Raw genomic sequence first — 17,487 nt, forward strand, 5'->3', positions numbered from 1 at the left:
TTAGTACATTTAGTACATTTTCTAGTTTTGGATCTGAACCTTGAGACCTCCTCTGAGAAGTGGAGGCTGGACAGTGTAAAAGAAAAAAAAAGAACTGAAGCAGGCTCTGTGATTACTTTCTCATTTCAAAAATGATTCAGTTCTTTTTTTTTTTTTTATAGATATTCCTTCATTTGTCTTTGAAGCCTCTCCCCACCCCACTGGAGCGCAATATGTTTCTTACTCTCATGGTTCACTGATGAATTCAATTAGTCTCAGGAAGATAGCCAGTCAACAAATATAGGAGCGGTCTTTGAATGTGCAATTCCCTTTTGACGGTCCAGTTCCGGATGAATACGAATCTCACACGTAGAGAGACAGAAGGCTAATTGTTGCATGTGACTAATTTTTATTGACATCATTATTTATGCCTGAAGAGCAGCAAGGCTAATGAGGATGTTGGAGCTTCTATGTAATAAAAAAATACACATTTTTGTGGTTGATCTGTAGAGTGATTACAGCAAGGCCCTGTTCTGTTCAAATGTGTGCTGTAGGTCACACATTTGACTTCCATATTGCATTTTGTAGTTGGGAAGGCTGACCTCATTCAGATTTGGGAAGTCAGTTACTAAAATGTTCTGTCCCAGTTTTGCCAGGATGATTTTCCATACTTTGATTGGAGTGACATGCAGCTAGACTACACCCTCAGCTCCACTTTATATAGCAGTCAACCCAGGATAATCCCAAAATGCATAGGGGCTGAATTTCTAAATCGCACCCATCGCTTGTTGCATTTTATACCAGCTTCAGCTGGGGAGGGTTTGATCTGTACGGTTTAACACTCCCAGTTGGCATTGATCATGGAGAATCTGCTCTTTTCTTCTTGCAAGTCGATTCAGCTGTGCGCTTGGTCCCGTCCCTTCAACACATCCCAATCATTAGGTCATGGCGCTGCCAGGAAGAGTGTAAATAGATCTGAAGGACACGCAGACAGTGGAACAAAGTGATGCAGGGGGAGGAGACTAAGTCTATTGGTTTGTGTAATAAGAATTGGAACTGGTTCACGGCAGATAGAGCTGCTGTGAACTGATGGTTTCTGTGTGTGCAGTAACTGCTTTATATAATGCAATTAGCTAAATCCGCATTAGACTAGTCTATGCTGTTGCAAGGTGTCATGTTTATTACCTAAGAACAAAGGAAAAACAAACTGAATTGCGATCCGAGAGCCTGTGATCATTCCATTTGCCCAATTTGCTTCAAGCTGAACTACTGCACTGTTTGCATAGGAACAACTATTGGAAGGAGTGTTGTGACCTTGAGCTCACTAAATTGGTGACGATGGTGAACCTAACCATTAGATTGCATACATTGCCATTGTGAGCATATTGGCTTGCTGAGGTTCACGTTAAACTCAAAGCAGTTGCGTACCCAAGTGCATAACTGTTTGGTTCCCAGCAGACATTTGGTCCCCCCCGGGTTTCCCCATTTGATGCTCATTCAATACATTGGTAAGCCAGTCAGCATGCTTCTACTGGCCACGGCTTTTCACTGTACCGCCTTCCGTATCTGTCAAACACGCAGTGAGTCAAGAGGCTTTCAATCTTCATGACAAATTCAAAGACTCCCTTCCTCCGTTTCTGGTTATTCATGTAAAGAGACAATCATAATTAACAAATGTGCAGCATGGACCTTCGATACTTGCCGGCCATGTTTTACACCATCTAGTGTTCTCAACATTGAAACTGATGCCAGGAGTGCTGCTTTAAATGTTTTCCGATGCGCCTGCATTCACCGACTGCTGCGACCCATCTCAGGGTTCCTGACGCTGAGCGTTATTTATCCCGGCCATGTTCTGTTGTCAGTGCCACTCACACATATGGACTGATCAGCACAGCTTTTTTTTTTTTTTGCTGCTAGTTTCCCATTTCTGGGAGGTCTGCCAGGCTGCATAACACTATGGATACTTTCCTCTCTAAGAGACAAAACGGAAATGACAAGGCAATTGCCATTCTGTCAGTATTGCCATGGTGACACGGCCATGACTGTTTATTCCAAGGTTAATGGGATGATGGCTGGAACTGAAAGTGCCAAACCGAGAGAAACATGTGTCTGTTTTACTTAAGACAAGTAGACAGCAAAGAGTTGAGTCATGCTGGAGCCACCATGGGTCAGAGTAAATGGGAATAACCATTCTAAAGATTGCTACTATTACATCCTGTATAAATAACAAAATAGAGACATTAGTGAATTTTTCAATATTCTGTTTTGTCATTAAATCTTTCCTGCCTTTTTTCCCCTTTTTTTTGAGTGAAACTGGTTAAATCACAATCTTTTAGTTTTACACTGATATGATTTAGGTTGGATGCGGTTTTTCTGCTGCCAGATGCATGATACATGTGAATCCTTCAAGGACACAGCAAAATAGAAATGAGCCACATTTAGTTAATCTCAGTCAGTAAATGACTTCCGACCGTGGGTATGCATCACCTTCAGATGGCTCTTGTTTTGTGTTTGCACACAGGAGAGACATGCAACTTTAGATGGCTGTAGTTTAAGTCCAATGAGGACTTAAGTGTTGGGTTTGGTTTGTCTCTCTTAGTAGAACAACACAAAAACTGCATGATGGATTTTGATGAAAATTGGAAGTTTGGGAACTGACAGGGAAGACTATTTAACTTTGCGAGACCCCTGAGCATCATGTTTTGACTCCAAAAAATTATAGACTGATTTTTACCAGAGACACACTTTAGGATTGAAAACAAGTAACAACATTTGTATTAAAAAATTAAAAATGGATCCAAAATACAGGACTCGAGAGAGAGAGTATGTCAGTATACTGATGAACCCTTTGGTGTCCTTTGCTGTTTGTGAATCGTTCTGTTTTTGAGTTTATTAATAACCTGCAGAACCAGAAAACATTAGGTCTGTAGCTTCGTCAACTAAAAGTATATTTTCATTTTTAATCAGCTGAAAGTAACAGGGACCTTCCACCTCATACCCCATGATTTCAAGATTTATCCCTTGGATATCTCCCAGTGGCACCTTTACTTTATTGAAGTCTTTTTCCAGGATTCATGTATATGCATTTATTGAATTATACTGTTCGTGATATTTTAGTAGGGGTAGCAGTCATGAACAAATATTCTGCAGAAGCGCTTGCACAGCTTATGAGGTGATGCGATTTGGAAGGATTTTGCCCAGGAAATGAGCTGTTTGCTTTGGTGATATGTCATCTCTCACACCGTCCCTGTTGTTTGCTCATTACTTCAGCTCCAATGTTACCTACATTTGGTTTAAATATATATTCCCCCTGTAAATCAGAGGCCCATGGGAAAACATTTTAGCTCTGTGAAGGTTCGGGAAAGACAATAATTCACACACCAGCCATCCCAACTAGTTCCTGAATGAATTATGTGTTGTCCGTATATACGAGTGTGTGCAGCCCTGCAATGAACTGGCGACTTGTCTGGGATGTACCTTCTTTCTCACCCACAGTCAGCTTGAATAGGCTCCAGTGTCTCATCTTATAGAAAATGTCCAGTTCTTGATGTCCAGGACCTGAGCCCCACACCTCAACAGTTGTAACACATAAACTCTGATAAATAATAATACTGTCCGGCAAAAATCAACATCAGCTAACTTTCCATCGTGAGTGTTTAAAGCACTACGATAAAAATCACTGAACTGGGGTTTGGTTTAATGATGACGTCGTTTAGCGACGGGGGTCTTCGGAACGTAACTCCGCCGTTAAGTGAAGATCAGCTGTAGTGTTTCAGATGAATCGATTAACATTGGAAAACCTTTACTGATAGGGGGGGCGTTGCTGCAGTGGGAAAGGCTCCACCACTAAGATCGCAGTTCATTCTGATGGATTAATCGACTGTTGTTCAACCCTCACTGATCTGATTTTAGTGCTGCTCCTCCCTTTTCCTTCTTGAAATGCCTGATTATCTCTAGCAATAAATTGGACGCGATGTCTGTTTCAATTTAACTCATTGAGTGCCAGCCATTTTCAGCTCAGCTATATGCTGAGTGGCGCAGTTTTCCCGATATTCCAAGCCTCACAGAATATTCTTTACTATGAATATGCACACACACAAAAAGATTAATGAAAGATTAAAGTCTCTTCTTTCATCAGAAAAAAAAGTGTGTTCCTACCATTTTTCATTCTGGAGTTATTTGGCCGTTGAAGAGAGGCAGATTTCAATATCAGAGTTGGCCGTGAATGCGTTTCAAAAAACATCTTTAGATGTGAATGGCACTCTAAAAGTTAAAAATGTTTTGTTTTTAACTTAAATGTTTTATTGTTAAGCTTGTTTGTTTTGTGCACCCATCATAACAATGGACTGTTGTATTTGTGAAGTGTGTCAGTCTTGTTTGAGATGTATCTCAATAACATCTGAGAAAGGTTTTTATTGTTTGCCTCAAATCACTCAAAGGGAAAAAGAAGAAACGAAAATGAGGAATGAAATTGACGACTGGAGGACCAGCATTAGTTGTCAGTGTTGTTTATCGGTTGGCCCACAAGGCAGACGTTGTTTTTTTTTTTGTTCAGAGGAGCAGTAACCGTTCAAAGCAACCAGGGGCAAATTATTTGAGACGGCTTTGCCGAAGAGAAAATATATTTTCTTTTAGCAGGAATGGAATGAAACTGAGTTGTAATCCATCGTTGCTGCTTTATCAGTGATTTCCTCATATTCTGTGTAAATATACAGCTAACCTCGCATAATAAAACAAAGCCTGCGCACCGGCGTTTGTTCTTGAAACATCCAGAGACACACTGAAAATGAATTCATCTGTATGGGGGTACAAGGAGACTGATGGAAGGCAGGCTCCCAAGCTTTCAGGTTTGTTAGTGCAGGCTACAGCTCAGTGCGGGCTATTCTGATTTAAAAAATCTTATTCCATGGTAACGTTTGTTGGATAGAAATAGAATAGAAAGCCTTTATTGTCATTGTGTAGTAAATACACAACCAGATTAGGAGCGCTGCTCCGTTTGGTGCTTGGATACAATATTAAATAGAAATGGTAGTAAAAAAAACAACAACAACAACACAAATTCTGAAAGTAATGAAGAGTATTTACAAATTGAATGTCCATTCATTTTGCAGTGAGTATGGCACATTTGGTTGGGGTGGCGGGGGAATTGCACTTAATTTATTGCACATGTCGACACATCACTTTTTAAATTGCACATTGTGATTATTGACCATGTTTAGAGCACATGGTGATTGTTGCGCTGATGGCTCTGGGGGAAAGAACTGCCCCTGAGTCTGTTTGTTCTTGCCCTGTGTGGCCTGTAGCGGCAGCCCGACGGCAACATGATGAATATATATTGTTACCCGGATGTGAAGAGTCTCTGACAATGAGACAGTATATATGTTTATGGATCACAAGGAGTATGAGTTGGTATCAAGTCGTTCCTTTTGAATCGGAATCAGAGCAAAGTGTGTATCCCGCAGACCTCCTTTAACTTTCACTATGAGTTAATGTCTCACTGTCGATGAAAGAAATGTTGCTTCACAGAGTTGAACGCTTTTAATCAAAGCCTTGATTCATGGAACTAATGAACTTTAATTGCGCCTCAGACAGTTCTCATGTTGTTGACAACAAATCAAATGGAATGGAAGATGACAGTTTGTCTACATTACAGATTTCCATTTGGATATAGCGGTATTCACTCCATTCACATAAACACCTATTATTGCACCTCATCGTAAAAGTACTCACAATTGACCCTATTGGAGTTTGGACATATATTTAAAAGTCTTAAAGACATGAATTAGAAAATTGAATCATGCTTTGTAATTAAGTCGGAAATTAACAATGCACCTAAACTCTGACAATTTATTTAGAATCCAGACCGCTGATCCATTTTGTTGCAAACATTTTCCAGGAAACGATAGATTTTGTTAAAGTCCCTTGACAAACGAGGCAAGACATTTCCAAGCATTTAACAGCGTGCAATGTCCGCTTCCTCCATTCGTTCTCATTGGAGACAAGCTGTGATCAGTGTTTGAGTCTATGTACCCCATGATGTTTGTTCATAGCTGTTCTATGATTCACATAGGACAACAGCAGATAGTTTAAATGTATCCTGCAAAACCATTTGAGGGACTGGAGCTCAATGTCTTTGGCTTCGAAGTGTTTATTCACGGCAACAACATAAAGCGAGCCTTGATCAAGGTGTTATAGTAAAGAGGAGTCTCATCCATTTTTCATGCGCTATAGTAGGAAAGTTTCCTGCGTCTATGGGGAGTGGAATCATAAATATTGCGGTAACCTAGAAAAGTTAAAAACCATGCATCTTTACTTGTTCCCATGATTCTTGAGCCTTTGTTGTTGCATTGGCCCATTGTACCGAGAAAGGATCAAGGAGACCCCTGTCGATGGCGGATTGTTCCTTTGTAGAAGCACCACTGTTGGGGATAGAGGATTCAAAAAGCAGATAGAGGATAGGTATTCTACAGGAAGTTTGCAAGTGGCACTGCATGAATTGTTAAAATTGAATATTTTATATTGAATTGCATGTTTTCAGTCTTTTTATATATAATATGCAGCATCAACACATTAACTCTGTACCATTTCCAGGTTCAGTTTTGATAAGTAGCTCGGTAGAAGTACTCCTCACTTGAATATTTTAATTGCATATGAAAAATTAACATTGTCTGTCGCGAAATTGCCATCATGTTGTCATATTTTGAAGGCATTTAAAGGGTGTCGCAGCAGCATGAGTATGAAAGAATAATTTTCCTCTTCTCGATTTTTATAGAACCCATTAAAAACCTGAATACTACTGTAGTATTGGTATTGTCACTGTATTTCTCATTGCCTGCATATTTTTGACAACTATTTCCAGCATCAAGCGAGACAATGTGTATCCTTTATGTAACCAATTGAAATCTGTTTTCCCAACACTGACCTGTGCATTTTTGTAAGCTCCTGTTTCTTCTGTTTCTGTAGGAAGCCACGGACCTCAGGGCTGGGCAGCCTCATACCCGGAATGTGCTACGAAGAACCAATCACCTGTGGACATTTCAGATGAGCAAGCTCTGGTTTCAGAGGAGTACCAGGAGCTGGTACTGGAGAGGTTCAGCGGCGTCTCCTCCAACCAGACTACCATGAAAAACACCGGAAAGACGGGTATTTATCACCAAATCGGATATATTTACCTATGTGGATGTGGGGTTGGTTAAATTATTAGACTAACTATTGCTTTTATTCATCTTCAAGAAATGGCATTTTAAATGTGAGTTAACTTTGTGGTCTCCGTGGCTGCACATTGGCATGACTCATAAACGCTGTTGTTAATATTATAATGTTATTACAATTTGTCGTCTATTATTTCACATGATCCTGAACCTTGACACACTTCTCTCGAGCATGCTGCAACTAGCACTCTGCAACCAGAGGTGGGCAAGCCACATTGCCCAGCTTCTGATGTGAAGGGAACATGTATCAAACTGATCATTTTCAAAAATATTGTGATTGATACACATTGATATATATTGTTCGCTTTTTAAATGATCTGGTAACAAACAGCAGGACACACACACACACACACACACACACACACACACACACACACCACCTCCGAGCCTCTCTGTGCTGCTTCCTTCCTAACAAAGGCACCACATTAAAACTTTCTGATAGGACTGGGAATGTGCTCTCTGAGCTCCCATTAAGTTTTTATTGAGGCAAATATGCATCAGCTCATCTGATTCTTGTTCGCCCAGCCTCTTGTTTTGAGTATTTTCCTTTCATTATTGCCTCCATTGTTTTGTCCCTTACCTCACACATCCTTTTTCTATCAGCCAGCTTGCCTTTTTTAGATGAACATTTTGATGATGAACAATTACATCAAACAAATGCCACTCCGCCCCCCCCCCCCCCCCCCAGCTGATCAGTAGACCATTGGAGTGAAATGCATGGCCTTAATTGATCTGCTCTTGGAAGCATTTCTGTTAATTGTTTCTAACAGAGAGATATTTTCATCTTTTACAATTTTATTGTTATTGAATTGTTATGCCAACCAAGGCCAGTGGTAGAACCACGCAATATTGCAAACACCTTATTTACAGTGATTGGCTGTAATTATGTGCACAAACAGCAGCACACAGGGAATTAATAAATTGCTACACACTGCGAAAATCAAGAAGATTGAAAGCAGCCATCCCAAATATAATTATGCATTATGCAAAATATTAAACTGACCTATTCTAAATACTTTTAGAATAGGTCAGTTTAATAACTTTGAAAGTCACCTTATAATATTGAAACATACATGACATACTTCAGAAGTGTTTACAACCCCCCCCCCCCCCCCCCCAAAATAAAACAATGGTTTGGAGGATATGGTTGCTGGTTTGTCTGCCTCTTCCTCTGCTTGTCTCTTATTTTCTCTGTCGTAAGTTTTTTTCTTTTAATTTGTGGAGCAAATTGCGGCAACTACTTTTTACCCTACTTTACACACATATTTGCATAACAAGTAGTTATGTCTGATACAAATAATTTTTTTAAAGAATTCTGAATGATACTTGTGTTTGTCTCAAGCTTATTTATTCTATCTTTACCAAAACATACACATATACAATGTGTTTGAGTTTTTACTGGAAGATGGTTTTAAGGTGACAGAAGGCTGGATATTCCAAACCAAAATTCACAACTCAAGGCTTACCAAAGGAAACACAGGTGTTTTCCAAACCTACATACGCAGGCATTAAATCCAACATTGTTGAAATGTTTCTGTAAGGAAATTATGTTTCAGTCCACAGTCATTTCTTGACTGATAATTGTGAACGCCTTCTCCATTGCTTACTGGACAGAAAGCAGAGCTCCTTCTCTTAAACACTGACCCACTGTGCTGCCACATTCACAGACACAGGAAACCTTTCCTGCCCAACTCTGCAGTTCTGCTCCTCTGTCTGACAGAACTCACAGCTGCATGTCACTTCAAAAATGCTCCCTACAATTTCAGAGTCTTAATGTAATTGCACATACTTGTGTGTGTGTGTGCATAAAGCTGTTCCATTTCATTAAGTTGTAGTTCATTTTGTTAAATATCTTCTCTGTTTTACAGGCAGTGTTTATTTTCTAGTGTATCTATATCAAGCTGGGAATACAGCTTTGTGATATTTAATCATTTACAAATGTATTTTACTGAGCCATTCATTTTATTTGATCCACTTGTTAGTCAACGTGGTATCTGTTCCTACTCGGCTGCTGGAACACCATCATTTCCGAATTTGGGATAGCTACTAATTAATAGCTGCCCGGCACTATCCGAGTGCCCCCCCCCCCCCGAGACACGCATACACACACAGACATACAGAGCGACATAGCTATAAAAAGAAAGCGATAAAAATAGCATACGGTTTTCTGTGTTTGCTTTTCAAGTCACTGTTTCGTTCTCCAAGGCGGGAAAACAATTCTCTGATTCGTTACGATCCAGATTTAGAAGACAATTCCACTAATTTCTATTTGTGTTCAGACTTATTTTCTGTTTAATTGTCTCTCATATTTGAAACTGCTTTTGACTCCATGTTCAATAGTAACTCAGATCCACCCTATGAAAACAAATTAATAAAATAACCTCTGGAGGGTGCTCCCAGAGTTCCAATGAGTTGCAATGGGGGGAATGGGAGGCGCCTGTCACAGTACGTCTAAAAAAGGAATTGCAAAGAGGCGACGACACAAGGGTATCTCAAAAAATTATTTTAATTTTAATGTTTAATGTTTAAAATAGATGCATGTTACTGCTAAAAACATTACATTACAGTGAGGTTACATTGAGGTTGCTATGACAAATCCCCATATCTTCATCACTGCACATTGTTTTATTTGAACCCAGTGAATGATTTTGTGTTGGTTTTTTTGCATTTTCTTTCACAATCGTTACTTCTGCTCGGGCTAGTTGCTGAAGTGGAACAGCTCAATGCTGTCTTCGATAATTTTAACGTCTTTCGTTCTGGTTATTTGTCAGTGTTTTAATTAAGTACCACATGAGCAGATCTTAAGAGGTCATTCAGATTGATTTCACAATGTTCCCATGAGCCTTGGTCCACTTTGAGATTGAGCCGATTGGCTACCGTTCAAACAGAGTTCTTCTACAAAACAATCTCTCAGTAAAAATTCAAACGGCTCTCAACCAAATTCGCGAGGAATCCAAAGGCTCTGGAGACATTTGCATTGATCAAGGATTTGCTTTCACACGGACTCCTCTTCTTCCACTGGCTGTGATTCAAGGTCTTTTTGGCTTAGATTCTAATTCCTGCTCCACTGTTGAAGGGTTCAAAAACATCCAGGGCCGCATTTCTAATGAAACTCCCAGGGTCGGCCTCTTTCCCTGGCTTTGCTTGTGTTTCAGACTAGATGGCTGTGTTCAAGTAGAAACCAACTTTATTGCCTTTACCATCCCTGTAAATATGAATGCGATTGCAAATTAGTTTCTCAAACATATCATGTAAGTGGGAGTATACTATCCAATGCAGGATCTTATGTTTTAAATCTTCAACATTTCCTTCATCTAAACCATTTTCCTGCAGATCTGTAGCCTAAAGCTTTAGTTGTAGCTACAGTTCATCTACTTGATATTCTATTGTATTTTATTTTGTATTTTTCCTTTACTATTATTTTTATCTATTACTGGCATTTCTCGTGGGCAGCAAAGTAAGAATTCCTTTGTACAATGACAATAAATCCTTAAAGAAACGGCTCGCCCCAGAAATGTTCCTTGTTTATCTTTGCTGCTTATTAAATTATTTTGATGTGACACTCTGAAGTTTTGAGATTATTTGCTGTGGGTTTTTTATTTTTTTCTCTGCTTTTCTTCAATAAAATGGAAGTGGAACGTCTTCAGCTGAAAGTGTAAAACCCACCAAAAAGTGAATTTTAAAAATGCAACTGCAGTGACACGCTTCACAAATTCTGAAGAAGCTTCTGAAAATATCTTCTATAGGCTGTGTTACAATAATATGGCTGTGGTGTCCACATAAGTGAACAATATGGTCGGTAAGGTACACTTACAGAATAAAGTACCGGCTACTTTTTGTTATAAATCAATCTTTAATCTGAATTATACTCGTATCTCTAGGCATTAGAAGGTAGCTTTCATTCACTCCTATGCATTTTAGTCTTTGAAATGTACTTCCATTATGGAGAAGAATAGAGAAAATGTTTCAAGAATGCAGATACCTGTGTTGTTACCGACAAGAGTTGTCAACATTTTAAGATGTTGATAGATTATTTTTTTCTGGCCTCATTGTAAATGAAAAAAAAAAAAAGATTTTGACATGAAGTTCACTTCTCTGTTCCGACACTTTATGTCTGATAATCATCACGATGTAATCATCACACTGCGATGTTTTGCTTACCGTGAGTTAATCTTTCTGCTCAGCTTGTTCAGCACGTCATACTTGCTAACTGGGAGTCTGTGTATTTCTTGACCACATGCTCATCCTCTTATTTTGGAGGTTAAAATGTTTGTTCCTAACCAGAGGCTGTCTAAATTTCCCTCTCAGAGGAGATTTCAACCCACACAGCTGGTTCCAAACTGACTCATGTGGATGTGGTAAAAAGGTTCTACATTAGCGTGAAGGAGGGCAGCCGGCCACTGCCAAGTACCTTTCCAAACAGGTGGAATGTTTGAGGCTAATCTTCAAAACCACCAATTGTTGTATTTTCAGTAGGAGTTTGTGACTGTTTCAGTGGTATGTGGGTATTATAAAGATGTAACACTTTAAGACCCTTAACTAACAGTCATCGGTGACTGGAGTAATATTTCTCACAATCTCAAATGTTTTTATGCTGCTGCTACATCTTTTTCTCTCAGAGAATATGTGATTAAAAAAAAACATATGGAACACATGCGGGAACCAGAATGAATCTTACTAGTAAACTAAACTCTTTAGCAATTGTTTATTAGAGATATATAGCAAAAGGAGGTACTAAATAATTAAAAAGGAGAAAATGATGCCACACCTTATTCCACAACTGTGAAATTCTACAACTAACAGTGAGAATGATGTGATTATTAGCTGCAAGTTTAAGTTAGTTAAAATAAGATTTCAGTTTCAAAATGATGCCACTTAATCTATGTCTCTATATTTAACTTCTTGCATGTCACAGATAGTTTAAATCCAAGAATCTGAACCTGTGGTGTGTTAATCACTTATTGGCAGCAGTGTAATACATATTGCTCACTTTGAGTGTACATATTTTAATGTCTCAAATTTGGATAATGACCCAGATCTGGATGGATGTGCATACTGTGGCGTTTACCATGGCTGGACACTTTTATTTTGATTGGTCTATTATTGCTGCTTTTAATGTATTTTGGCTCGATGAAGGGGCAGCTGGTGGTTGACGTTGTCACGGCACAGCAAGGCAATTCTGGGACGGAATATAGACCTGGGGCATTTCTGTGTGGACTTTGTGTCCTCTTGTTTGTGTTGGTTCTCTGTTATAGCACCAAAATTCATGGTTTAGATGAACTGATCAGTCTAAATTGTCCATCGGTTGGAATATGAGTATGAAGAGTTTGTTTTCTAAGTGTTCACCTCTCACCACGGACAGCTGGGATCTGACTTCAGTTAGTTCTACTGGATTGGTATATGGCTAGCCTTCCCTTATTTATTTTATTTGTTTTATTTTAAAATTCTAATTCCTAAAGCGAATGACATGTTACCATCGTTGTCTCCAGCAACTATATCCTATTGGTTTTCCATCATCAAGAAATACCGGTCGTCTAACAAGTCTGAAAAACACCCTTGCTTCACAGGCAAAGAGAGAGTAGACCTGCAAGCAGATCTGAATGTGAAAAAGAAGGAAACATCTATTTCTAATGTTACAATAAAACATCACAATCTCATGATGTATTTTTATGAAATAAAGCATGCCCAGTTTCCCAGGTACACTGCTGAAATTATTGGAAGGTATTGCAAGACAGAGATATCATTTTAGTTGATGATAGGGCTTGAGAGTAAAACACAATATGCATAATTTCACAGCTGCTGTGCACCAAACATTTTGGCAATTATTAATTTAGAAATTTAGATCTATGCTCCATTGCACCACTGGTTCCTCCTCATATCCCTGAGATGAACTTGTGAATAACTCTTAAGGAAATATTATACATGAATGTGCATTAGTCACAATAAAATCGACCATTTCTTGCCAAAGAAGTTCGTTTTCATTTATCTTCTTAAATAATCTTCATCTTCAGCCACTTATCTGAAGTTATGGGTCGCGGGTTATACTGGAGCCCATCCCAGTTGGCTATGGGTGAGAGGCTAGTTCATTTTATTTAATCAATTTCAAGTTAAAGGCACCTTATCCAACATCTATTTATATCAATAATTAAATATGTATGTTGTAGAAAGTTAAACAAATTGTTCAGGTTTGTATTGTCACAATGTTTTTTTTTATAGTCTTAATAATAACAATTTTATTTTAATAATAGTTTAATTCATGCTGATAATTTCACAGAAGATTTAATTGTTTTATTTCATAATAAAAGATCATTTTATACCTCCAATTAAAAGGTTTAGACTTAATTTATTGAATTAAATAAATGAGTTTTCATTACATAAATAAGATAAGAATTTATATGATGGGATTCAGTTATGACCTGATGAAAGATTTCAAATGGTAAAATGGGATCTTTTGCACCGTTTAACCTTTTGTAGAATAAATACTCGGACTAATCTCCTTTTTGCTATACCTTCATGCGTTATATTTCATTCTGCCTGTTTGATTGTGTGTGTTGTTGTTTTTCTGCCACTTTCTGTCTCCAGTTGCCGTTCTTCTGAAGGATGACTACTTTGTAAGCGGTGCTGGACTTCCAGGGCGTTTCAAGGCTGAGAAGTTGGAGTTTCACTGGGGCCAGAATAATGGATCAGCAGGCTCGGAGCACAGCATAGATGGCAGAAGGTTCCCTGTAGAGGTAAAGCATTCCATCGCTGCTATACACTCTGATAAATGTACAGTAAAAGGGGCCTTAAGGGTCAGTAATTGAATGAGCCTGAAAAAGTTATCTTGCTTTGAGAACAAAAACTCTTAACAGCGCAGTGCGGGGCGTGAAAGACACACGCTGACGTGCTCGTAACAGACGGTTAATTCTTTGTGGCATGGATTCAGTTATTGAAACATTCAACAGGGGCCTCAAGCTAAGAAAGTGCGCCGAGTTTGTTCAATATGGAGGCATCGCTATGTTTCTGAAGCCCAGTCTCAAAATGCATCACTGAAGGCTCAATATTTTCACTGTGGTCCAAAGCTGTTTTCAGTGATACTGAAATTGACCTGCTTAAATTCAGCCGAAAAAATAAGTGGCTTGAAGAAAAGCATCTGAAATAGAGCATTATCAACACACAACTCATCATTTCATTCTTCTACAATGCTTGATAGAGAAATAAAACGAGGACAAATGGAGAGTACATCTCCATCTGTTCTGACTTTTTAGAGAATTAAAATGCTTAAAATCACACACAGCATTATGAAGGAATTAGGAGTGAAAACATTATTTTTTGGTAGAGGTTCAATTAAAGTGAAGCAGATCTCCGTGCTTTCCATGCTCTCAAAATTATTTTTTGCACGCAGTTGTAACAAAATGTCTTAAAACCTTTAATGACCAAAGACAAAGAGCACACAAAAGAACCGGAGAAGACTAAAAGTATTAAAAGAAGCAAAAGCACAGCGCTGATATGAAGGGTATTAAGTCTAAAAGCTTTTTGTGTTATTTATTCTGGCTCCTGGATTAAAGCACAATTCCTAGTATTTTAATGCCACTGGCTTTGAAATGTGTAAGAGCTAAAATACCTAATACCATTCCTAGTCATTATCTAAAATGAATTTGCAAATATACCAAACCCTTAAATGTTGTTTTGTTTATTAAAATGTCACCCTTTCTATTGTCAAATGGTGAATAATTGGTCTAAATTGACTGAAACGCAGCCTGTGTTAGTGTTTTTGCTCTCTCTGCATGCTTGGCTTTTGATTCTGTGTGGCAGAATAATACGATTTATTACTGTCACATTTTCTCTTCAGCACCGTGTTAAAGGTTCATCAGATTATATGCAGCCATTAGAAAGCTGCTGTGCATGTGGAATTCACTTTTGTGACCAATTAGAGCAATAACAAGAAAATAACACCCTCCAGATACATTTATAAATGTGAAATCTGGATTTGTATTTGAATCCTTGTCTATAGACCAATTCCTTAATCCATTCTGTCGATGAACATGGATTCCAGAGATAATGTGCCTGAAATTTAAAAGGATAATTATCTTTCTAAAAACATAATTAGCATGTGTATCAGCGATAAATCAAATTATAAAATGGTTCAAAGCAGGGCTTCAGTATATTTATAATTATAAATAAACAAGTAAAACATTAAATCAACCAGGTAGCAGTACCAAATGCACGCTCTATTGAGAGTTCATAAAAAATCATTTACAAATTAGTAAAAAAAAGAACTCTAAAAGGAGAATCTGAAAGGAATGACTAAATCATGCCGTAGAACTCACATTTTGCTAGAACCCAAACATCATGTTCATGTTTTTGAATGAATGGCATTGGTTAGCATGCCATTTGAAGCTAATTTAGAAACTACCTAACTATTAAACCATTTCAAGTATATACTCTATGTGTGGTAAGAATGGTGCACCACAAAAAGGAATTGCAATGGGAGACGTCAGTTCCGATTATTTATTTGTTTTATTGGTCTCCTTAGCAGTAAGTCTGCCGCTTATTATCGCCATTATGTATTATTGAACATCCAGGAAGCATTAGGTAAAGAATGACATTGAATGATGAATAGTTGAAGGAAAATGCAGTGAAGCACAATCTACCCTTTGGCCATTTAACTGCTTTGCTCTATGGAATATGACATTTTCATTTTTCTGCCGCAACAGAATTTGATGCATCCGAGATTATAGCACATCTGACACCACGTGTGCAGCAGAACTCTACCTTTTTGAAATGCTTGCATTTCTTGAACTCACCGATCTTTCATTGCAAAGGTTGGTTTTTTTTGTTTGTAGGTGCATCCGTTTTGTTCTTTGAGCGTTGAAGCATCATGACCTTAGAGAATGAGCTCCAGGGTTTATTTGTTTCTGCTAAACAGAGACTGTTTTCCAATCTCCTGTCTAATTAGCTCTCCTCTCAAAATGAGTCACTTTCTGCCCCATGTCTCTGGAAACATACCGCAAAAACACATTCACTGTTCCAGTGGGGAGAAAGCCCCCAAGAGCCTTTGTTCTTCCTGGCCGGAAGCCTGAATCCATAAACAAATAAAGTTCACACACTTGGTACAAGGTGGAGAAAGACAAATTCAGTGGCTTGAGTTATGGAGCTACTCTGCCTTTGTAACACTGACCTTAAAAGAAGCAGCGATCAGCTGCTTGGCCTGTGGCGCTGGAGTTTGACAGTAATCTGACCATGGCCTTTTTCATGGAAGTGCGAAGTGGGAAAATCGATATATGGACCACCTGTTCACTCAAACAACACAATGAACAAAGAAACAGAGCATTTCTTGACTACCGTCGGGTACCATCGGGAGATCATTTCTAATAATATACCAGGGTGTCACCAAGCTTACATTAATTATACAGGGATTACAAATCACATCTTGTCGGGAGTTTTCGTGTTCACAGCAATTATTAGAGATAAATGTGTTAGGGTGGATGTACAGCACACTTCACTTCAGAGCAGGCGCTCGACAAATGCCTGAAGCATATCTGCAACAAAAAAAACATAAATGCACATTTATTCAATTTTATTATATTGGCTGTATTAAAAAGATATACAGTTTAATATAGTTATATACTATTTATACGAAGGAAATATAACGAGAAAATACATTGATGCTAATAAATTAATATTAGACCTAAAGCCATATGAATCTGCACAGAAACTAAAAGTACAAAAAACTAGAAACGCACTCAGAGAGCATAGACCTCCACCAAGCAGCTCATTCCCCTCACATTCATGTGATTGGAGAAAAAAGACACCTGCTTCTCATTGAGATTCAGTTGTGCCTGTGATTTTGGCAACTACATTGGGACCAGCAATAATGTTTGTTAACAGGCACTTGATTTATTCATCTATTAATATTAGCTCATGAAAATGGGCTGATTCCAACAAACATTCAGCTGTATTGCTGTACTTTAAATGGATATGATAGTAAATGCATCTGCTCACTGGTCTCATTTTCTTGTCTTGTCTTGTCTGTCCCTTCACATCGTATAGAATTATTTATTATTTTAGTAATCCGTTACAGGCAACCCCAAGTTTCATACATTTATTCAGCAACACTTTCGTACATTTTGCAACACGAGTCATCTTTGGAATGAGCGCTTTCTCGCTCGCAGGTGGCTAAATGAGTGGTTGGAAAGTGTGAGTGGAGTAAGAGGATCATACTGTTTTGAAAACAACACATTTACCTGATAGCAATAAAAAAAAAAAAAAGAATGCTCTAGCAGTGTTGTTGCAGCTTAATTACTGAAGTTTTTCT

At 38.3% G+C, this 17,487-nt stretch overlaps 1 protein-coding gene across 1 annotated transcript in view; it reads left to right on the plus strand.

Moving 5' to 3' along the window:
• The window catches only part of LOC137898071 (receptor-type tyrosine-protein phosphatase gamma-like), an 80,256-nt gene that overhangs the window by 35,123 nt on the left and 27,646 nt on the right, over positions 1-17,487 (plus strand). Inside the window, exons 3-4 of the mRNA XM_068742068.1 lie at positions 6,943-7,122; positions 13,773-13,921. Of these exons, the coding sequence (XP_068598169.1) occupies positions 6,943-7,122; positions 13,773-13,921 (329 nt within the window). The remainder of the gene's footprint in view (positions 1-6,942; positions 7,123-13,772; positions 13,922-17,487) is intronic.

This window comes from Brachionichthys hirsutus, chromosome 8, assembly GCF_040956055.1.
Source record: "Brachionichthys hirsutus isolate HB-005 chromosome 8, CSIRO-AGI_Bhir_v1, whole genome shotgun sequence".
Lineage (NCBI taxonomy): Eukaryota > Metazoa > Chordata > Actinopteri > Lophiiformes > Brachionichthyidae > Brachionichthys > Brachionichthys hirsutus.